Genomic DNA, 24,172 nt, shown 5'->3' on the forward strand with positions numbered 1-24,172 from the left:
AATTGCTTGATTGACCTTAAATTCTATACATACATTCACAACTAGCAAAAGAATAAACTATTTAATTTTCATTTATAAATACACTACAAAATTTATAAAATCCTAAAATTTGTAAACTTATTTTTATTTCTCAAAATCCAAACCTATTAACTATATTACTACTTTAGAATATCATTCAAAATCTCAATATTAATCCAAATGATATGAAATTAATACTTAAAAATCTTTCCTTAAGTTTGCTCTCATATCTCGCTCTCCAATTGATAAATGAACCTTGGAGTTGCAATAGATGTATAGTTTTGTACCTTAGGATCTGATTTCAATCCAAGTTCATAAGTGGTTCTCTTTTAGTATTATTTTTTGTTAATTTGAGGTAATTTTTTCTTAAGCCTATTATTAGTTCTCTCTTAAAGATGAATTTATTATTTATTTATCTTATCTAATTTAATTTGAGGCTTTTATGCTCATACAAAATAAATAAAAATTTCTTCTACAAAAGACAATATTAAGATTAAGATTTTTACTATCTTTCTATCATTTATCATTATTTTTGTACTACATCTTTCAACTAGGCTCTTTTTTTAATAATATCCATATTTTTATTTTTTATCATATAATTGTATCACTACATGATACTTCTATGATTACACAATAGAAAAATAGATTTCTAATATCTCTTAAGATAAGTAGAAGAGAGGACTTCAGAATAAAAGAAATTCTAAGAATAATATCAATTTAGAAGTAGATAATTCACAATTTCTAATATGCTTATGTCTTATAAAAAAAAAACAAAAAAAAAAAAAAAAAAAAAAAAAATCTACTTTAAATCAAGAAGAAACAAAGCTATGATATAATAAGTATACTCTTATCAATTTGTCAGGGACAAAAATTTGACAAAGGCAAATAAACAAGTGAGACTTTTCTCAAAAAAAAAATGTCAAAATAGAAATAAGAAAGTATGTTTATTTGAAAAGAAACTAGAATGGCTATTGCCAAAAGACAATAAAATAAGAAATCCTTGAAACTAGACTAAAAGCAAGAAAGAAGTTGACAAGAGTGAAGAAGGCTTCACTCTTACCTCTATATATACTATCTATCTAAGAGCTACTTGGTGACATTCCATAGAACCTCCAACATGTGTTGAATATACAAGACTCATGTCTTATTTTGCAAGATAGGTTTCTTATATGTGTGCTTATATTAGTCTTTTATATGTATGTATTATTTATAAAAATTCCATAAATTTTGGTTAGTATTTAGAAGTAGCATAAAAAAAACTTTATATCTTTTAATTATTTATATAAAATATATGATTTCTAATTGATTTTAATTTATTTTATTAGAAAAAAATAATAAAATATAAGATTAAAACTATATTGGCATTTCAAAAGCATTTTATGACTTTTAAATGTTTTTAGAATTTATTTATAATTTTTTAGGAATTTTTAGAGCAATTTTCAAGTCTTTGATAAAAAAATAATTTACCACATTGAGAGCCATTGTAAAGAAATGGAGTAAGTTTTAAATGCCATGCAAAGTATTCAAACTAATTGGTTGTTGTTAAATTCTGTAATAAAGTAAAAAAAAAAATATACAAATATTAATTCTACTAGTACAAAATTAAGGACTATCACCTAATTTAGTCCTTGAAGAAAAAGAAGTACACAAGTCTAGTATGGATTGTAGTACTTTGGATGTAGTTTGGAGAATAAGACCAAGACCTTGTGGCATTTCTAAGACACCTATATACACTACTTGTGAGCCTTAGTGAAGTTTGAATTCTTGATTTTTTAAGAAAATTATCTTTAAGATAAAATTATTTACTTAATTAATTTATTACTTACATTCCATCTTTAAACTATCATAAGTTATTCATAATAACTTGGATGTATATTTTTTGTATATCATCAAAAAGATAAAAAAAATTACTTTTTTTTTTTTTTTTTTTTACTTTTAATTCTTATTTAGTAAAAAACCAATGAACAAATTGTGACTAGTTTTATAATGCAATTGCTTGATTGTACTTATTTTACTTGTTTTATATTATTCTTCTTTTTTTCTTATTTATTGCTTCTTCTATTTTACACCACCAATTACAAAAAATTCTTAGTTGAAACCATTTTGTAATTTGGAATGAGGGATGAATTTTATCTTCACATAAATAGTGTGTTTGTGGAAAGATAATGCTACTAATGGCATGTGTGAATGTGAGATTAGTATGTTATAATTGATCTCACTTAGTATTGTTGAAAGAAAATTACAATTGGATCTTAATCATTGATATGTATTTTATCTTTTATCTTTGTTGATATTAACAAGGCATTTCTATTTTAATTTCAAAAAGTTAATAAATCATTCTATCAATAAATTTTTAATATTTCTATTTTTAGAAAATAGAATCTATATTCTTTAAATATACCTATTAAGCCAATACATTAATTTTTTATAAAACTAAAATACATCTTTATCATTTTTTTTACTATAATACAACCTTTGATAAATTACTTTATTTTCTATTTTATTTTATTTTATTATTTTATTATTTTAATTTATCTTTTAACTTATGATCTGTTGTTTTATGTCCTTTCAAGATTTAATAAAGATTCCATTTAATATGTTTGTTTAAATAATTTTACTTTATACAACATTTAAGGAATAAATTCAGATATGAATCAAATATATGTCTATTCAAAATATTTTTAAAGAATCTTCAACAACTAAAGTACAAACCATATGATATATAAGAGAAAATATTACTAAATCATAAAATGTCCAGTTGATAACTTTTAAGTAGAATTTAGACTTATGAGATACCACATTTCTTTTTTCTTTTTCTTTTTTACATATAAAACAGACTTTTTATCTAATTTATGCTCTAATTATAATTGTCTTTTCTTTCTAACTTATCTAACAAGATAGAGTATAAATAAGCAACCCACCTTTTACATTGCATGCATGTATTTGTTATATTTCAGTTAATTGTAATACAATTCTATGATGTAAATGCAATGTAAACCTATATATTTTATTCTATCACAAGTATTTTAAGAAGTGCATCTATTGGAATAGGAGTGTATTCAATTGATCAAAATGTAGTATACATCAAAAAAATTGAAATAAAAAAGATCCAAGAATTTATGTTCAGTTATTCATATAGACAGCAGATCTACATCAAAAGTAGGTGCTTGTAGAATTGAAGTGGAAACATATATATATATATATATATATATATATATATCTATATATTTCTAATATAATTAAAAAATTATTCAATTGATAATTTTCAAGTGCTTCAAAATAGAAATAAAAAACAAACAAACTTCCCTTGTCTCTTTGCTTATAATTTTTTAAAAAATGGTTATATCTAAAAACCATGGAAGATCAATCTTCTTCTTCTTTATTTTTTTTTATTTATTATTATTTTTCTTGCATTTCTTTATATATGTCCAATATACTTACTAAAAAATCAATTCCTTGATACTTTGATTAATTACAAGGATAACAATGAACACCAACTTGCAAACTAAATATCACATTACAAAAGAATACTTGTTTGAAAACAAGAATAAGTCTTTTTAGAAGCTCACATCATAATACATATTAAACACAATGCATAATTAGAAACTCTACTTATAATACAGAATAAAATAATTGGTATAATAATTATGTTAATCTTATTCATTTTTTACTATGGCTATTTTAGAATACATAGCATTAGACTTTGTATGATTTCAGCTTACAAGTTACACATTAATGTTCAAATTTTAAAAATAAAATATTTATTTTAACGTTTTAAAAAAAAATAAAAGTGAATATATATAAATATAAATTTCAAATTTTCCCTTTTGAAATGAAGAATTTTAAAAATTAAAAATTTGTAAAAAATGCATTTTCTACAAATTTTTAATTTATATTTTTAATAATTTTTTGATGTACATGTGTACATTTTTTATAATTTTTTGATGTACATGTGTAAAAGCATATCCTGTAATTTGATAATGTATATACACATTTACACCAAAAAAAAAAAAAAACTATAAAAAACTATAAAAACTCTTTTTTACTCTTTCATTTCCTCTCCTCCATTTTTTATTTTTTATTTTTATTTTTTTAAATAGTTCTTAAGATTGTTTACTACCCAACCCATGTGATTGGGATGCATCAAAGCTATCAGAATACATTTTAATAACCATGCCTTAGAATATGATTTTTTAACTATACTTACTAAAAAACAAAATATAAATACAAAGAGCAAAATCACCCAAAAGCCCTTTTTTCAAAATCTGGGGGCAGACTTTCCCCAGAAAGGCAAAAGGCCGAAAAAAGTCGATTCAGGTGCTGGAGAGAAATTCACGGGGGGCCATGGGGATGGATGGAATCTGTACGGGGGATCTGGCGACAAAAAGGATGAGCTGGCGGCTCCGATGTGGCAAGCGCTGACTGATGGAAAGGGGAACGAGTGTAAATGAGGAGGGAGGGAGTGGGGGCGTGTCACCGTGGTCCCACTTCGGCTCCCTATTACCGCGCCAACTTGCTTTTGTTTCTGCTCCGCCGCGGCATCGTTGCTGCTGCAGATGCAGCTCGTGCCGTGTGCCGCGGTTTCAGATCTCGCTGCTCCCCTTCTCTCGTCCCATCGCAGCGCAGCGCGGCGCGACGGGCTCGTTTCGGTCACTGTTTGGTCACGTCGAATCTGCTTGCTCGCTCGCTCGCTCTTTCTCTCTCTCGCTCGCAGTGTTCACATTCTGCATCGCTGCTAGATTCGCTACTAGACCTGAATCGCCAGTCGCTAGTCGCCGACGTACATTCTCTGTTCCGTGAGCTTGGTGATGCATGAAGGCAGATACTGGTGTGGTGACTTAGTTACTCGGCAGGGTGCTCGCTGCATATCATAATCCGCGGATCCCTCCGTGCGTTGCAAGGTGCCTTGCTGGGCTCTTCCGTCGTGTCCTCAAGGTGAGTGGCTTGGCGTCCTAATTCTCATTACACTCGATAGTGTACACTCTAACGAGCTGAGCAGCCCAGAATTGTGCTTCTGAATGTGAGTGTGGTTTGTTATGAATGTAGTCTTCGTTTGGTTTTGTTTTGGTTTGGTTTTTTTGTTTTTTGTTTTTAGTTTTTTTGATGGTTTTGGATGTACAATCTTGACTCGGTGTCCAGTACTAGAAACAATAAATTTGCAGTATCGAATCAAGTCCTGTCTCTGAAAAATTTAGACTGAGTTCGTGGTTCGTGTAGCCGATTGGTTGTTTGACGACTGATTGCTGAACGAGGGATGTGAAGATGGATAGACACATGCGCAAGTGTGTTGCGTGCAAGAAGATGAGTATTGTGGTGATGTATACGTGCTTTCTTCCCGTTTACTGGGTAGATTGCGCCTGGATGTTGCGGAGGCGGCGCTGTTTTCTGGCACTGAAGCACTGTTCGCGCTGCTTTAACTTCGTCAGATTAGATGTCATCTACCGCATCAAACTGATCCAGATTGCTTGTGTCCCACGATTCCACTTTCTAACAATAGTAGTGAGGGATTTTCACATCGTCGAGAATCTTTGAACCTTCGCAGTCATCGATACTTCTAAAGCTTTGGTACTCTCAATCATAAGCTTAGATACTCTTTGGTGCTCGCAACCGCACATTTTTCTTCTCTTGCGAACCACGATCTGCAAATCTAACCAGAGATCACAAGTTTGAGGGCTCAGTTCATAAAGCAGGATTTTTTTTGTCTCACGTTAAGAGCATCTTAAGCTCCTACCTCAATGACGCTTCGAGTGCCTGAGTGTGTCGAAGCATTGGATCTTGTGAACTGGAGTCTGTAGAAAATTGTCCGCTACGCGAATGTACACAGTTCCTGTCATTCTCGGGGGGCTTTGTGTGGATTCAACCGAGTCGATTCTTCACTCTCATCGGATCATGTCTAGGAGCTCGCAAATTCACACCTGTGTGAATATCCTGTACTTGAAGAGTGGCTGCTGATGGTACTCATTGTCAACGAATGTTTGTTACTGGCGTCTCAGTTGCGCATTCTTCTCTAGATTCGTGCTGTGCATTAGCTCCAGTCGCAATTGATTGTTGAGCAGCTGGTGATACGAGCGATTCACTCCTTTGCTCTTTCGCATGATCCTCTAATTAACCAAAAGGAATTAATGTTTACAAATTAGCACGTACACTTCGTCACCATTACATCTTGAGAAGTAGCACACTTTCCACGATGTCCTATGCCTCCCCGAAAGTAAAATACGGGTGTGACCAGGATGCTATCATGTGATTTTATGTTATTTTGTGTATGAATCCATGTTCACGAAGTCCTCCCTGTTTGTTTGTGACAGGTTTTGTAATGGGGAAGCCGAGCTCACCGAAGCTTGCCAGCTTGGACAATGCAAGGAGGCGACGAATAACTTGGATTCTTGTTGTATTAGGTCTTTGCTGCTTCTTCTACACTCTAGGCTCATGGCAAAATGGTGGAGGTTCTGTGGTTAGTGGGAAGAATGCAGATGGAACAGCTTGCGGTACTTCCGCCACTGCACTCGACTTTGGGGCTCACCACGGGACGGCTAGCACCACCAGCGATGGTTCCACAATCGAACAGTTCCCGCCTTGCGACATGAAATACAGCGAGGTCACTCCCTGTGAGGACCCAGAGCGTGCTCTCAAGTTCCCCAGGGACAGGCTGGAGTACCGCGAGCGCCATTGTCCAACGAAAGACGAGCTTCTGAGATGCCTCGTGCCAGCGCCTCCAGGGTATAAGAACCCCTTCCCCTGGCCCAAGAGCCGGGACTATGCATGGTACGCCAACACTCCTCACAAAGAGTTGACAGTGGAGAAAGCCATTCAGAAATGGGTACAGTACCGAGGTGAGAAGCTTTACTTCCCCGGCGGTGGTACGTTTTCAGCTGGAGGTGCGGACAAGTACATTGCCGACATTGCTGCTCTCATTCCATTGGACAATGGATCCATCCGCACTGCCCTCGATACTGGTTGCGGGGTTAGTTTCTACCCTGCGTCCAACTTTGCTGTTAAGCAAAACACCCATACTCGAGTTCCTGACGCCGCGCATTTTCCTTCTCTGTAGTGTAGAAATTTGTCGAGTTCTCATTTCTGATTGTACCAGGTGGCGAGTTGGGGAGCCTACTTGTTGAAGAAGAACATTCTTGCCATGTCATTTGCTCCAAGAGACACCCACGTATCTCAAATCCAGTTTGCTCTCGAGAGAGGAGTACCTGCCATTCTTGGTATTATGGCAACTATTCGGCTGCCCTATCCTGCCCGGGCGTTTGACATGGCACATTGCTCACGATGCCTTATCCCATGGGGTAAAATGGGTAAGCATCTGTGGCACTTGCCGATTGCATCCTAAATGGAAGTGCATGAACTTCTTTTTTTGGAATACTTTTCCTTATTCTCTTTCTAGAAGTATTTATCCATTGTGGCACAGAAACCCCGTCTGTCTATTCCATCATTCCGAGATATGCTAGGTTTTCATCCGTTTCTACTGTAGTGTAGGTGTGTGCAACTCTGACATTTCAACAGAATTACTTCGCTATCAGATTCGTCTCAAACTGGATCCTGTTAAGGCACAAGTTCTGAATGCGACGATGTATGCGTGCAGACAACATTTACCTAATTGAGGTGGATCGCGTGCTGAGACCTGGTGGATACTGGATTCTGTCTGGTCCTCCCATAAACTGGAAGAAATACCACAAGGGCTGGGAGCGAACGGAAGAAGATTTGAAGGCAGAGCAGGACTCAATTGAGGATGGTGCTCGTCGACTGTGCTGGAAGAAGGTGGTCGAGAAAGACAACCTCGCTATCTGGCAAAAGCCCCTCAACCACATGGACTGCACGGCTTATCATAAGAAGAATGCCAATATCTCCCCTCGTATGTGCAGCAAGCAGGAGCACCCTGATCATGCATGGTGCGTTCAATTCTGCTCTCTACTTGTCATGAGCGTGACTAGTTGCCTGTAACTGTTGTGTGTACAACATATTCAGTTTGTATTTTTTTGGTAGTTTCTCTCTTGTGACTATCTTACAACTTGAACATAGCATACTAGAAAGTATTTCATCTTAGCAGCCCTGAGATGTAGATGGTCGGTGAAGCCCAGTTTTCTACTTGTGGCACAGGTACCGCAAATTGGAAGCGTGCATCACTCCACTCCCGGATGTGACGAGTAGAAGCGAAGTTGCTGGCGGCAAATTGGCTAAATTCCCTGCGCGTTCGACTGCCATTCCCCCAAGGATCAGTAGTGGAAGCGTTCCTTTCATGACGGCGCAGAAGTTCAAGGAGGACACGAAGCTGTGGCAGAAGCGAATCAAGTACTACAAAACCCATCTGATCCCCCCACTTACTAACGGTCGGTACAGGAACATTATGGACATGAATGCAGGACTCGGAGGTTTTGCCGCCGCTCTTGTCAAGGAGCCTGTGTGGGTCATGAATGCCATGCCTCCGGAAGCTAAAGTTGACACTCTGGGCGTGATCTTCGAGCGTGGTTTTATTGGAACTTATCAGAACTGGTAACGTCTTCGTCCTCCTCTATACGCTCCTGTTTCCCAACCCGTTTTACACAGTTTTTAACACTACGCTGTACTCCGAAGCTCCTACAAAAGCTCTGACAAAGCGGCGATTAGTTGTGATCAGGTGCGAGGCATTCTCCACGTATCCACGAACCTACGACCTGATCCACGCAGACAAAGTTTTCAGCATGTACCAAGACAGGTACGTCGAGAACGAACGCAAAACCCCCTTTGGCTTTTAGCTTCATAGATCTCCACACTGGATGTGCCTTCAGTGCCCAACGAGTTGCAACCTGATCGTGGATGTGGCACCCGTGCAGGTGTGATATTGTGTACGTGCTGTTGGAAATGGACCGGATCCTTCGACCGGAGGGGGCGGTGTTGATACGCGACGAGGTGGAGATCGTGAACAAGGTCATGGTGATCACGCAAGGCATGCGGTGGGAGTGCCGGCTCGCCGACCACGAGGACGGCCCGTTCGTCAAGGAGAAGATCTTAGTGTGTGTGAAGAATTACTGGGTCGGTGAGATCAAAGCTGCCAATACCACAGCATCGATGGGTGCATCAGACTGACACGATTTTTGCAGGTTATCAGGTGCTGTGGGGTTTGTGAGCAGCAGGATTAGAATCGCAGTCCAGGTTTTTGATCGATCAGGAACCATGTTCATGCCAATTAGTCTTTTTCTTTTTTCCATATTGATGAAAACTCATTTTCCTTATTCACAGAATTTTTCTTTTTCTCTCCCTCGCAGCAGGTTTTCATTGTGTGATGATTAGCTTCTCTGGGTTTGTAACCATCAAATTGCACCGAGATTCTTCGTGTTTTCAGTCCTCTTTCATCTCAGTTTTCGACCTAATGTTGCGTGTTTATTTTAGGTTCTGTGCATTTTTAGGACGAACAACATTTGCCGATTCAATTGATGTTTTCTGGTTTTGTTAATGCCTTTTTCTGAGACTTATTTGGTACAAGCAACATCACTTTTTAAATTCACCTTGAATTTTTGAAACGGTTGTTATGGTCTTAAAAAGTTTAACCATGTTAGAATTGACTTGGAATGTTTTTAGAAATATATTTCAAATAAAGCGATTTTTTCTTTGAACTCTAATTTGATAATTCTATTTCTACTGTTACACAAAATCCAACAGTCGTCCTTGTATTTGTATGTATGTATGTATGTATAAATACGATTTTATAATCATAGTCCTCTAAAAAAATTGTAAAGAAATTATAGTTTTGGGTGCATATCAAGATTATATATTGCTATGTCTTAAACTTGAAAAGAAAATAAAGCTCTCACACATCTTCACATTGTGATTCATATGAGGTCTTTATATTTAGGAGACAACATGATACACAAATTTTTCTGATTTTTTGATTAATTGAGTTGAGAAGTCTTATTCAATTGGTTGGAGTAAGTCTACCTCTAGATTAGACACTTGGAGAAATGAGTTTTGAAAAAATATGTTTTAGTTTAAAGGCTTCAAGTAAAGGAATAGATCTTGGAATCTTAAATTTGTTTGCAATCCTATAGCAAAAGAAATATGAGTATAATTTATGGGCTCAAAGATAGGAGAGATAAAAGAACCATGGATAAAGTCTACTAATCTAAAAAAGGAAGTGCAAAAAAAAAAAAAAAAAAAAAAAAAAAGTACTAACCTCATCACTAAATTTTTACTTATAACATCAGTAACTATCAATGACAAGAACTTGAAGAAAGACAAATAAAATAAATTAGAAACTTTGTAAAAGACAACAAAACAAAGTAAGAAAGTAAGTATTTTTAATAAGAAACTAAAATAGCTATTTCTAAAGTTAAAAAGATTAGAAACTTTTAAAATTAGATTGAAAATTAAAAAGATACTCATAAGAGTAAAAAAGGCCTTATTCTTGTCTCTAAATATAATATCTAACAAAGGAACTACATAGCAACATTTAATAAGTCATCCAATATATATTGAACTTGTGAGAGATATGTCTAATTTGCAAGCCAAGTTCCCAACATGTAAAACATGTGTAACATGTGACCAACTTGTTGGCCAAATTTTTAGCAATTACTTACAAACACCTATAAAGTCAAATCTAGATCAATGAAGCTTCTAAGAAGCTCTTTATAATTAATCTTCTTTATGTACTTCTATCAAACTCATCTCATCTTTCTAATTATTAAGGGCAATATTAATGTCCATGACACTAATGCCAAAGGATTTGAATTCTTAACCTTACAAATCTATTTGCTTGCTTCAAATACATATTGATAATTTCTAAAAATATATATATATATATATATATATATATATATTAGGAGGATTTTAGACATAGTCATTGCTTACTTATTACTCAAATATTTGACCATGTATAGAATCTTGTGCTCCAAATTTTAATCCATAGATGAAATTTTGCTAGAATAGTTTTTATCTATAAATTGAGTATAGTAGCTTATCTTGCAAAGTACAGTTACTTGGCTTTATAATTAGAAATACTATACTAATATTTACAAAATAAAAAATAAAGGTAGAATTCATTTTTTTCCCATATGTAGTAAATAGTGTTGTTTCTAGTAATTTCTATTGGGCCCATTTTAAGAGGTGGTTTATAAAAAAAATTAAGATTTTATACTAGAAAGTACTAAAATTAACCATTAAAAATTAAAAAGTCGTATTTTATTATATTTTTGATAATTATTAGAATGGAAATATATATTGATATATTTAGACTTATAATAAAAAAAATGATGGATCAAATTATAGCCTCATTTTATTTTATATTGCATCCAATGGCTAAGATTTGCAAAAGAGTTTTTTTTTACAAAGTGAAAGAGCTTAATAAAGCTTAAAGAACCATTGCCTTTTAAAGTTGGTTTCTTGTTATAAAAACCTCTATTAAATTTACTACTTAGATATCCAAGGATTTTTTCAATTAGATTTTTTTATCATAAAATTGTATGTATATATATATATATATATATATATATATATATATATGTATATATATTAATATAAATGAAGAGCTTTAAAGAAATCAAAAAAATTAAAAATTAAAAGATATGCTAATTAAAAAAATAACTCAAGAAGTTGACATAACCATAGAGCCTCTTGAAAAGATGCAAAGAATAAGCAATAAAAATCGCCTTCAACTTACAATATAAAAATAATAATTTTTTTCAAAACATATTTTAATTTAAAAATAAATACTACAAAGACTATAAAATATATACACACATATTTATGTATAACTACAATTGAAGTATACACTTTTTAAGTTTAGAATTATAATTTTAAACTAAAACTATATGAACTCTAAATACTAATAAATAAATTTGAGCAATTAAGATCTTGTTATAAATTAATGCTTCAAGGGTTTTTTTTAATATTATTAAAATATTACTTTAGAAGTAGTTTTTAGCATTAGAAAAATATTATGACTTGAAAAATATGATAAAAAAATTAGTAACTATAGATTTTATCTAATCACAAATTCTTAAGATAGATGATGCTTTAAAATCCAGCTAATCAATCATGTTATCAATGTATAAATCAAATTTGAATATGTCATTGATTTACAGTAATCTATCAACTTGATGTATATATTTTTTTGGGTACTAAATATATAATTAAAGATTATTTTAAAAAAATATATTTATCTTCTAATTGTAATATAGATTAAAAAAATAACCTAATAATATTATATATATATAATACTGTATTATGTAATATGATACAGTATTGATACAGTATATATATGTACATACATATATATAGTAGAATCTATGTATGTTGGTCATTCCTCCAACTTATTACTAATTCCTAACTTAAGTTTGATATTTAAAAGAGTTTTGCAAATTAATGAAAATATCCTTACATCATAATCTTAACATAGAATATTGATGTATCTATGCAAGACTACAAGAGATAGTCATATATTATACAAGCAGTTATATTGTCTGAACTACAAAACTAACATTACTTCAAAAGAAATATAAGCTATGATGGAATAGACACTAAGGAAAAGAACCAACATGTTACTACCTACTTTTATTTCAATTTATCTATTTTTATTTTTTTAAGGTAACATAGACATTTGTTATACATTGTGGTTTTATTTTACATTTATTTAATAATGTATAATAAGGTCAATATTGCTTGTACTTTGAACTGTTGTTTTTTTGGTTTGCTTGTCAAAATTATTAGAAATTAAAATAATGTGTTATATATATATGTATGTATATATATATATATATATATATATATATATTAACTTAAGCAATAAATAAGACTTGAGCCATAGGGTTTTAAAAAAAAATTAAGTAAAAATATTATTTTGGTTTAATTTGTAATTTGATAGGCATTGGTTCTTTAAAAGCATAGTCTTGCGATAAGGAAAAAAATTAAACGTTCTTAAATTTTTTTATTTATAAATAATATTTTTCCAAAAATACATGTTGAGTTTGTATGCTCTGTTGTAAAATAGGTTTACATGGTTTAAACATTCAATGTTCTTGAGGTTGCTATTAAGACTAAGATCTATGAATTTCTAATTTTACTTTTATCTGTTAATATTATTTATTAAAATAATTATAATAATAATAATAACAACAAACCGCTAGTATGGCACAAATACTGTCACAAATGTTTTAGGCATTTATTTCCAAGACTAATGGAAAATGTGTTACGAAAACGGTTCAAATTAATCAATCCAGAACACTTGCAACAATCATGCCACAAATGTGAAATAGTTTGTGAAACATGGGAAAGCGCTTGAAGCTTACCGAACGTGCGCATGCTACAGATTCCAAATCAGAGCAGCATTTTCGCCTTGTTCTTCAAATTCCACGAGAAGCTGGCAATCTTTCCACAAAATTCCGCCCTAAAAATATATTCACAGATTACCAGCAAATTGTGACAGGTTTAGCATTTCGATTCTCACAAGAACATGAGCAATTTCTTCTAAACCTTGTTAAAATGCTTCAACAATGACTCTTAAGTGGCAGAATTTCCTCAACGGATACGGAATTTATGTCTCCTACAATAACTATTATCAGTGACAGAATCCCTCCTTGGTGTGGACTCCTGTTAGTTTACGGGCGCTCACCTACCATAAATTCTATTGTTCAAGGCAGCCAAATTTTCCAGCCGACGAAGAGTCACAAATTCCTCACTCGACCTTCAGCTACACTACCCTCTGAGAACCACTGGCCTTAGTTGAAGAATCTAGAAAATCCCTTAACATCGATATAAAACTCGCACGCAGACGCAACTTCCTTCTGCAGCCTAAATGTCACCGAAACGTACTACTTGTGACAACCGATGCGAGCCACCGAACCTTCCGCGATGCTAATTGCTTGCTCCTCAGCGGAAACGAAAGGACGAGATTTCCAAGACTTACACAACGACAATCAGAGCAACCCCGAGCTCCCAATCGACTGCTAGGTCCTCTTGTAAATTTGGAAATTGAATATTCATGATCCACTCTTTACATCACCTCAATCAATACTCAATCACGATTAAGAAATGAAAGCGTGCAGTTTAAAGGACAGCCAACTTGACGCGGGCTTCCAGGTTTCAGCGCCTGCAAACGAAACACCTACAATGAAACGTTTCTTTGCGATAAAACAGAGCCTACGCGTCGATCTCCTCCAGAAGTCTTTTGGCAGCCAGTTGAGAACTGCCTGGTATCTGCAATGAGAGCCTGAGCATCGCACCAGCAGTGGATCCGACTAGCCTCACTGAGCAAAAACTAACATCCTCGGACAACAGCAGCAACAGACTCAAGCAAACAAGCTACAAGGTTCGGAGGTTGAAAGGCTTCCCAATACCCGGTTCCAACTCCAACTTCCTGAATATAGACATCAATAGAATAAGTGCATCGAATTTTGGATCAACGATTCTCCTGCTCCACTTGGGGTTCATCTGCCACCTCCTTTGCCCTATTACTAGAGAACTAGCATTGGCCACGGTCACCAATGCCCACTTCTTTCCCCATGGCTCCACCGTTTAATGCACCTGAAAAAGATAAACATTTTTTTTTTTTTTTTTTCTTTCACTCTTAAAATATATTTCCTTTGATATCTATATGTATATATATTTTAGCTCCCGTAAGTTTAGACTCTCTTGAAGTGTGACAAGATAAGTAATAGTTGTATTGCATAACTGTGAGAGTATGTATTAATTCCTTTTTGCGGTATTTTAAAAAACAATTACTATGCTTTGCGAGTGTTTAGTTGGTGTTGCAGAAATTCTGTCACCACGCACCAATAATGCAAGGAAATTTGTTTAAATCAGTGCAGTTTTGATTGAAATACAAGTATGAGTTTTTCGAATTAAGTAATCAATGCTCTCATAAATAACATGTTTTTCAATCATGGATATAGTTCAGTTTATCTATTTATTTATTGAATAATTTTTTCCACACTGTCATCAAGCAATACAACACGTCGAGAATATGAATGCATGTTTAAAACCTACAAACCATCGTAATTCCTTGGAAAATATGACTCTAGTCGGTGACCTTAACCAGTAGCCTACTAGAAAAAAAATAAATCTAAACAAAAGAAAAATGTAGAACAGGGCACAACTGTAGTAGAAGGCAGGCAGGGAAGTGATATTTGTGCAGCAAATGCGTCAATATTTGAAAGAAACAATTCAATATTTAAATTGGAAGAGAGCAGCATTGGCGGGGAAGTCGAAGTCATAAGAGGGATGTGTGACCACACTCCATGGAGCACGTGTAACTCAGAAATGAGCCCCGTCAACGAGGAGAGCTTCTAGAAGGAGCATAAAAGGATCGAGAAAGGTATCAATTCTGTTGCGAAGGAAAGAATCCTCCTTCATTGGCCCACAGTTCGCAATGGGCCATTGCGGCCCCTCCCGCGTTTCTGCACATTCCGTCGGAAGCTCCTTACGAGGAGTGCGGCTCCACGGCGTCTCCTCCTCGCTCCGTCCCTGCCTCGCTGAATTTAACTAATAGACGCAGAATTCCCGCATGGACACCGGAATGCCGCTGGATGCCTATAGCTCACAGTCACCGTGCCTGGCCGTGCGAGGTAGTGTAGAAGTGATGATTGGCGCCACCACTTCTCCGATTCTTGATCCCACGACTGTGTCGCGCTGACTCTCTTCCTTCACTTCCGAGGACTGTCCGCACCGCGTTTCACTCGCTCGCTTGCTCGACGATTCGTGCTTGCGATCAGCTTCTGCTCCTCTCTGCGGAATCCTCTTTCTGTTAAGTTCATTCCATTTGCGCGGGCCGTTCGTCTCTCCTGGATTAGTTATTACAGTCTAGCTTGGTAAAGACGTATCGGAACGTGGGTGGATGCCTTCAGGTTGTGCATGGGATTGGTTGTGGTTTTAGCAATGCGTGGGCCTGAGGTGCCTTGTCTTGCTTAGATGGAGTTGCTGCACATTGAGTTTGGACTCATGTGCAGGGCATCTGTGGTTTATACTAGGTACTTGCTTTCTGCGCCATTTTCGCCACTTGTTTCGACAGTTGTTTCAGCGTTGGTTCAGATGACTACCAGATGCACCTCCTCATATGCTCCTCGCAATTCATGTATGTTTGCCGCAGCGGATGCTTCGGTTGTTTTATTTCAGGAGTTTGTATGCTCACTGTGCTTGATTGGGAACAATGCAAGACTGCCTCCTCCTATCAACTTCATGGAATAGATTCCTCATAACACGTAATGACTTCTACTTGTAGAATTTATGTTCCGATCCTGTGAACTCAAACCATCGAGGCGCTTACTCCTTTGCGTATCTCTTGAGGATTTTTTTTCGTCACTGGAGTGGTTGCAGGGAAAGTCAAGTTTGCGTTGAACAATTTCTGGAGTAAGGGGGCTGATTATGGATTTGTCTTAGTGCTAATCAACGGGAGTTGTAATGAGTTAAGGTCAGTCAAAGCTTGTTTTGGCTGAAATGAGTAAAGCTTGATGATAAGCACATGCTTGTGGACACAGAATCACAGCCGCCTGCTAGAGAACCGAAGACATGCTTTTATGACGGTGAAGACAAGTCTGTGATATTTCGGATTCGCAACTTAACCAGTGATCCGAGAGTGCAGCTGGACGAGGTGAATCTTTTACTAAGAAGTCCTGATGTTTGCAGCAAATAATTGTTGTAAATGGGATGTATGGAACCATGCAGCCTGCAATCGAGTTGCAAGGGTTTTGGCTCTTACTCATGGATACCACATTGAGCGGGTATTGAGACACTATCAGTTGTCTTGCGATGACAACGATGAAATGTAGTGTGCGCTTGTGCTACAAAAAGGGAGCGGGATTGATCATGCGTTTCTTTTCTCGCAAAAGAAACCCTGTGCGACATGTTGCAGGACTGGTGGTGTTCATTTTCGTGGGTTGGGTATTGGCTTCCATAATTGGGGTGGTACTCTATAACAGCTCTTTGAAGTCTAGGAACAGGGAATTCAGCCTCAAGTGCGACAATCACAAGGAGGTGATTGCCCCATCTCATTTCTCTCGACCACTACCAATCTAATACCTGAATCCCTCGTCAGCCACCTTGCCTCATATTCTATCTGAAGTCATAATTAGGGCTGGGCCAGAATGTTAGGGCTTGTGTGAATCTAGATTCAACAATGTGGTTAATCGGAAGCCTTACATGTGACGTACAGTTTCCTTTTCCCCCCCTCCCTCCCTTCCTTTTCCCAACCACTTGTTGTTCATGCAGATCCTCAGGTCCGAAGTGGAGAATAACCTGAATGCATCATTTGTGGCACTGGGACTGATTGCCGGTGTTCCTTATGTTAACGATTCTATCTGGAAGAATTTTACACGGCGAACATTGTTTCTACGACCTAACGTAAGAACGCTGGTGTATTGTGAGCGTGTGCTGGCCAGCCAGCGTTCGGAGTTTGAGCGCAAGTACAATGCGACAATCGTGACAATTCTTCCAAATGGGACACGTTGGAAACGGGGACCAGCAGACGAATATGCGCCCGTTGTCTTTCAGACTGAAGATGTGGACCTTTATATGTATGACGCTGGGTCCTCTCCTATTCTAGACGAAGCACTTGTTAAAGCGCGTAAGTGACACTTTTGTGGTCCATGATCTGTTTCTGATGCTTGGGATCCTCTTATCTTGGTTAGAATAATCGTACATGTTTGTAGTTGGAATACCTTCGGGCCAATCTGGAAATGGTATGGTATTCAGGTGATACAGGTCTGTTTACCCTGTCGCCACCGAGCCCAAGGCAAAGCACATTTCAAATGGGAGCTTATTTAGCCTACTATGGCCCTGGCAAAGACTCAAGAAGTTTTCTCAGTGCTGCTGCAAGGAAAAGTGCATGCGTGGGCTATGTGGCAACAGTACTCGATATCGTCGAAGTGTTTGGTGCCGTCCTTTCCAGGTAGATACTCAGGTTCAGACCTAATTCTGCTAGGAGATCTATGTAGATAATTGTGGATCAAGAATTTGAACGTATTGTGATCTCATAATTGGAAAGGGATTGTTAGGTTCATCGCCAATGAGGACATGGATGTTGTGGCTGTGTACAACGTGGACCCTAATACAACACCCCACGTATCTTACAACTGTAGTACAACTCTCAAACCTTGTGTCCTTCCATTATTTGATCCAGCAAATCGGTCAAAGGAGCATAGTGATGTATTCGTCGCATGGGAGGTCGGGTCACAGAACTTTGAACTCCGATGTTTGCCCAGGAGCAACATGAAGCTCTTAGCTTTTCGGAGTGTCGTAGCATGGCCTCTTCTGCTGGCCATGGTGGTCCTCTTCTGTGCAATTATCGTGTATCTTGTGTTGAAGCGGATGCTGGTGATTGAGAAAGACGTGTCTCTTATGGAGAAAGTGAATGCCAAACTCACGGCTGCAACCATGGCGGCTGAAGCTGCTGAGAAGGCCAAGTCAAGTTTTCTAGCTACAGTTTCTCACGAGATAAGGTAAGAATTGCTTGCACCCTTTCCTTAAGTTCCAAAGCTTGAAAGGGTTATACAGTAGGAGAACATTGTCTTTTATTTGATAGGTTTATGTTGGGGTTGGCGCTGTTTGGGCATACCACTCTTTTCTCCCTCTCTGAAGATTGGTGACTACTGTATTAGTTGGTTGCTTACTTTTCAAGTTGTCATAATATGTAACGTGAACGACGAAGCGGTACATTTTCTTCCTACTTATTATCTAATGGGTTTGATAGTGAACAAATTGTATTGATGATATTTTTCTCTTGTTTGTTGCTCTTTTTATGCAGGACCCCTATGAATGGAGTTATCGGTAAGCTACGCTTCTGTGACATTTAGCAAGGGCATGATATAGTTAGATGTGTTTCAAGAACTATTGTGTTCCTCGGTAATTTACACAGTAGTTATTTGTAAGATTATCTGGTTTTGTATTTGGGGGATATGTACTCGAAACAATTGTATAGGCATGCTTGTCATTGGACTATTGATGGACTTAATTTCTTGAAAGACGTATTGCGGCAACTACTTGTAAGCAATTGCCTTAGTGTTTACATGGGTTTGGGGTCCAGGAATGACAAACCTGCTGATGGGGACAGAGCTCAATGCACAGCAACGTGAGTACGTGAAAATTGCACAAGCTAGTGGAAAGGCTCTACTGTAAGTTATTTTACGCCTTTTAATCACTTTATTCGATTCCAAACTATTTCCCTTGAAAGAGTTTTTGTAGGCCAGAGTATGATTTCTTGAAATCATGAAATTAACCATTTCATGTGGATTTCATGTGCAGAGCACTTATCAATGACGTTCTGGATTTATCCAAGATTGAAGCGGGAAAGATGGAAGTTGAGTCAGTTAAGTTGGACATTCGGAATGAATTCGATGAAATCTTCTCATTTCTTGACGAGAAAGATTCCAACAATCATCTTGAGATGGTAGCTTTGATTCACGATGCAGTGCCATCTTGCTTAATGGGAGACCCGACCCGCATTCGTCAGGTTTGGTTTACTTTCTAAAACTTTGGATTCTACGACATAATAGTAAATGCATTTGCATATATGTTAATACACACACACATGTTACTTTAATGTTTTCCAGGGTGATTTTCTCATGAGATGAATTTTTATATTGAAATGCGGTGGATGGAAGTGCCTAAGAATTTGATATTCTAGGAATGGAAGTACATGATTGTTCAAAAGTTTTTAATTCTACGAAGTGGTTCTGTTTCTTGTGAAGGCCCAGGTTTCTTGTGCCTATTTTTGGGAATCTGTTTTTACTTAGCTTTGTCTGGTTATCGTGTGCAGATCCTTTTCAACCTTGTCAGCAATTCCATGAAGGTGAGCTTTAACGTCTGTATTTGGTCTTCCTTTTTCGAGCTTGTTGTAATTTATGAACATGTACAGTCTATTTTTTTATTTTTCGAGTTATTTGTTGAAGGCCGTGCTTTACCTACTATTCGTTCTTGCTTGTTACACCAATTACCTTAGTAGTTTCAGGTAACTTTTTGCATTAGAGGGGGGAATATCACAGTTCATACATTTGAATTTGGTCTACCTTTGCAGTTCACAAAGCAGGGAAGTATCTTCATATGCGTTCGGATGCTCGACTCATGCCATTCTGATCGCCTGCACCCACCTCCGGAAGTGATCTATGACCTTTCTCGGTCAAAGCTTTTTTTTCTAGGGAGTGTAAACAATACACAAGTGGTGCCCAAGTCTCCCAGTGGAAGTGACACGACCGGTATGGTAGGAAGTGATCGGGACACAATATGTAGAGGAGGATCCACGAGGCTATCTGAGATGCATCTGGTGGCACCCAGGCTGAGCATGGTACCAGGCCCATTGAGTTCACGGGAAGCTGTTGCAGCATGGAGGAGATGGGAGCCCAAGAGATCGGTTGAGACCACCGAGTCAAACCCGGTCACTCTTGTTATCTCTGTCGAAGACACAGGTGCCCCTTCATTCTTTTGTATTCACGTGTTTTTTCCTGTCGGATTTTGATCCTCTGCTTGGATCTGTCTTGGTTCTTGTTATTGTATATCCTCGGCCAGTAGGCTCTTATTCTTCCTGGTGGTGTAGGTATCGATGTTCCACTTCATTTACACAATCGCCTATTCCAACCTTTTCTTCAAGCTGACAGTAGCAGCTCGAGGGAATATGGAGGCACTGGTGTTGGTTTATCGATATGTAAGGTACACTAATAGAAGATGGTTTGCATATAAGGAGACGAAATAATTGGTGCCTCGAAGTTTCTGGAACACCATCGGTTTAACATTTCTGTTTGAGTAGTGGATACATTAGTTCACATGTATACTGGTTTTACCTGTAAACTAAAACCACTCCAGTTTTTCAAGGTTACTGATTGATGTCAAATTTTTGCCAATTAAATTACCTCAAAATATTTATGCAAAAAATATTATTTAAAGAATTTGTTAAAGTAATCCTTGGTAAACACGAAGATACGAATTATTTGCATAGATATTATTGTGCTACTGATGTAGTCTATTCTCATTGCACAAGATAAATTGCTGAGAATGGTTCATTTCTTCATTCTTCATTGGCGATTCTTAATGGATGTGGAGATGCGTTGCAGAAACTGGCAATGTTGATGAAAGGAGATCTGACGGTGAGCAGCAACCCTGGAGAAGGTAGTGTTTTTGAGTTAACGGTTACTCTAGGGCGGGCTCCACAGCCAAAGTGTTCAAACTCGTCGGGATGTTGTACAACTCCTGACCAGCGACCTCCCTTGGAATCTGAAAAATTGAGGGGATTTAGGGTTATTTTGGTTGATACCCATCCTGTACGGCAGGTATTCCACAATGTCCACCTCTTCTATCCAATACATAAATGAAGGGATTTAATAACCTAAAAATTTAGTGAAACAGTAAATATTAAAGTGATCACGAATGGAAAGGTTCACTTTAGAGACATATACCAGGCTGTGGGGTTGTATATCTCGCTTGGAAGTTAACTTTGTTATGTGGGGTGCTGGAACCTGACGTTTAGGAAGCATATGCGAGCTACTTAAGGAGACTAGGTGTGGTGGTTGAAGAGACGGAAGACTTAGATGGGACTCTAGAGTTGGTCAGGAGGTATTCATTGTGGCTCAACTCTCCACTAACTTCACTGGTTCTATACGTATGAAATTTGTATTTTCTTTTTGTTTATTTGTGTCTTTTCTAATAAAAAGATCGTCTTAATTCTTTTCCTATCTTGTAAATTATTGATTATAGTTGTTGGAAGTGGTGTACTGCTTAAGTTCATATATGTATATACATATATATATATATATATATATATATATATATACAAACACTTGTGACATTTTAAGGTTTGGAACTACAAAATCCTTTGGCGGACCCTTCTAGCTGGAAGAATTATTCCTCTTTTATCTGATGACAGCTTAGGTATTATTTGAACATGAAATTTGACGTGTTCTGATTGAAAGTAAAACGCAGGGCACTCATCTGTTGTGGGTTTCTTGTGAAGGAAAGAGAATTCATCCTCAGCACAAGCAATCATTGTAGTTTTGCAAGGAGTAGATAGAGAATTAACCATGGAAATAGGCCAACGTGTGAGGACAGAACCTGGTTATGAGACTCTACCGATAATAGCGCTCACCTGCACACCACTACCTGATGAGCTGAAAACAGCTGGATATTCGTCTACTATCTTCAAGCCTTTACGCCATGCTACAGTTGCCACGATATTGTTGCAAGCTTTAGGAGTTCGATTTCAAATGTCTACTAAGAAAGTGGCTCCAAATCCTAAACTATTAACCGGGAAACGCCTTCTAGTGGTACATTTTGCGACCTATAACTTCTTTTGATTCTATTATCGTATCAACGTGGAGTTTGGTTATGATGCATTGCTTTTGGCGGAGAGTCGTTGTGTATTCGTGGGTTCGAAGTTTTACCTGATTGATTTCAGATAGTATAATTGTTTGAAGCGTTGATTTTCGTAAGTATGGTTCTGCACTGAGGTATGACCGGTTTTTTATTACAAATTTTTATGTTAAATTTCATAAGTAGAATCGTTTTGGCGCAATGTAGGTTGATGACAATATGGTCAACCGAAGAGTTGCTACCTCAATGCTAGCCCGGTACGGTGCCACCGTTGTTAAAGTTAATGGAGGAATGGAAGCAGTCAACGCAGTACGCAATCAGAAGCCTGACGAGGCATATGATCTTGTCTTGATGGACATTCAGATGCCAGAGGTAAAGGCTGATTCCATTACATTCCTAGTTGACGGTTGAGGTGCAGAAACATTATTTCTGTTTTCTGTATAAAAATAACACTAAAATTTGTTGTGAACATCTGAGAACTGTTGTATTTGTTCAATGTGAAAACAGATGGATGGTTATGAAGCCACTCGACAAATTCGAAAGTTGGAAATTGAGAACTGTGAGCAGTGCGCTGACAGTGAGGCTTCTGAAGAGCTTTTTAAGTGCTTTCATCACCATCTTCCCATCGTAGCAGTCACAGCAGATGTCATGAATGGAACTCACGAACTTTGTTTTGATGCTGGCATGGATGACTACATTTCCAAGGTGAGATTTAATGTTTCTTCTGCATTGATATTATCCATCAATATAAACACTATCGGTTCTTCGATCTTTTATTTATTTCTTTCTTTCTTTTTTCTTTTTTCTTCTTCTTCTTCTTTCTTACAGTTAGCAATTTCGTTAGACGCTTGTAACATCTGGATTCGCAATTTTTGTATTTTAGAGTGAATATTTTGCAAAGTTTTCTAAGTTGTTTTGATAGATAACCTAATTCAATATGAACTTTTATGTACATACATCTTACCTGTTAAATTTAGTCATCATTGCAATTGTTTGTGGTCAGGTTTGTATGCCTATTTTTTTATGTATTCTATTCCCTTTTGTACACTTGCGATAATTTGTAGGTCTACTTGTCTTGATTGGATCTTTTGTACTAACTTGGTATAGAAATTTTGTATCCCACCTTGTGTCGAGGGGAAACTTCTGGCATTTGTAGACGGTTTTTAAGATGGAAAACTAACTGTGCTGTGGCTGTGTGATAGCCTTTGGACCAGAAGCAACTTTATTCTCTACTGGAACACTTCGTACAAGGAGAGCTAGGAGGCCAATTGAAGAGTAGGTCACAATGACAACCGAGGATAACAGGGTCTTCTCTGAGATACTGAATGTCCAGTTCAGAATCTTTTTCAAAAAAAATGCGTGTTAGTGGCGGTTTCCGACAAATACTCTCGGAGCATCTCCTAGCGCTGGAGTGGATATTGTTGAATCTTGCCAGAGTAATAGTTCGGCAGCTTTATTCCTTGATTGTACGTTGGTGGTTGAGGAGGAAACTTTTGACTTGTGTTTGCAATCAGAAGAGAAAATTCTAGATGACCATTGACACTCACAGTAGTGAATTCTGTAGCTGAACTGGTTGGTTCCAATTCGTGTCTTGTTAATCTTAATAAAGTAAATCCAACCTTGTACATTATCCTTTTATTACATCAAGTTTAAGTACTGTGTCGAGTATTGAAGGGTTAAGTTTATAGAATCTATGTTAAGTGATTGGAATACTTGCCAAAGAATTCAAGGGTGTTCAAGGCCTAGTGGCAAATGTTTACACTCTCCTTTATGCAGCACGTGCTATTTCCGAATCCTGTGCGAAGTGCATTACGAGGTGTCAGACAATTTGGAAGTTGATAAGTAGATGTATGTGAAAAAGAAATGGTCCAATCCCCTTTGGAGGATTACTGCCACT

General features: G+C 36.7%; 2 protein-coding genes and 1 long non-coding RNA gene across 9 annotated transcripts; 2 read left to right on the plus strand and 1 right to left on the minus strand.

The window, feature by feature from the left end:
* The first annotated feature begins 4,576 nt into the window (after nt 1–4,576).
* On the plus strand, nt 4,577–9,253 carry LOC112278997 (putative methyltransferase PMT18). Its single transcript, XM_024513008.3, has 7 exons — nt 4,577–4,953; nt 6,324–6,979; nt 7,106–7,316; nt 7,604–7,910; nt 8,119–8,511; nt 8,636–8,713; nt 8,832–9,253. Exons 2-7 carry the CDS (start codon nt 6,332–6,334, stop codon nt 9,082–9,084), a joined length of 1,890 nt encoding a protein of 629 aa, XP_024368776.1. The 5' UTR covers nt 4,577–4,953; nt 6,324–6,331; the 3' UTR covers nt 9,085–9,253.
* Nucleotides 9,254–12,900: 3,647 nt separating this feature from the next.
* Nucleotides 12,901–14,320, minus strand: LOC149989749 (uncharacterized). Of its 3 annotated transcripts, none has more exons than XR_016500648.1 (2): nt 14,097–14,320; nt 12,901–13,375 (listed from the first exon to the last, which is right to left on the minus strand). It is a non-coding gene; the product is annotated as an uncharacterized LOC149989749 (long non-coding RNA). The 3 variants fall into 3 exon arrangements; XR_016500649.1 differs by having other exon boundaries at nt 13,605–14,320; XR_016500650.1 differs by having other exon boundaries at nt 13,601–14,320.
* Nucleotides 14,321–15,396: 1,076 nt separating this feature from the next.
* On the plus strand, nt 15,397–23,916 carry LOC112278907 (putative histidine kinase 4). Of its 5 annotated transcripts, none has more exons than XM_090247126.1 (17): nt 15,397–15,953; nt 16,461–16,956; nt 17,191–17,545; nt 17,674–17,869; nt 18,101–18,419; nt 18,725–18,747; nt 19,004–19,091; nt 19,222–19,429; nt 19,736–19,768; nt 19,994–20,381; nt 20,510–20,622; nt 21,024–21,239; nt 21,437–21,522; nt 21,920–22,229; nt 22,483–22,647; nt 22,783–22,980; nt 23,478–23,916. In XM_090247126.1, the coding sequence occupies exons 4-17, from the start codon at nt 17,752–17,754 to the stop codon at nt 23,562–23,564; spliced, it is 2,352 nt and encodes a 783-aa protein (XP_090103252.1). In that variant the 5' UTR covers nt 15,397–15,953; nt 16,461–16,956; nt 17,191–17,545; nt 17,674–17,751; the 3' UTR covers nt 23,565–23,916. The 5 variants fall into 5 exon arrangements, with proteins under 5 accessions (XP_090103252.1, XP_024368571.1, XP_024368575.1 ...); XM_024512803.3 differs by having other exon boundaries at nt 15,409–15,953; nt 17,976–18,419; XM_024512807.3 differs by having other exon boundaries at nt 15,505–15,953; nt 17,361–17,545.
* The last annotated feature ends 256 nt before the right edge of the window (nt 23,917–24,172 follow it).

This window comes from Physcomitrium patens, chromosome 2 (assembly GCF_059467195.1).
Source record: "Physcomitrium patens ecotype Gransden chromosome 2, ASM5946719v1, whole genome shotgun sequence".
Classification (NCBI taxonomy): domain Eukaryota; kingdom Viridiplantae; phylum Streptophyta; class Bryopsida; order Funariales; family Funariaceae; genus Physcomitrium; species Physcomitrium patens.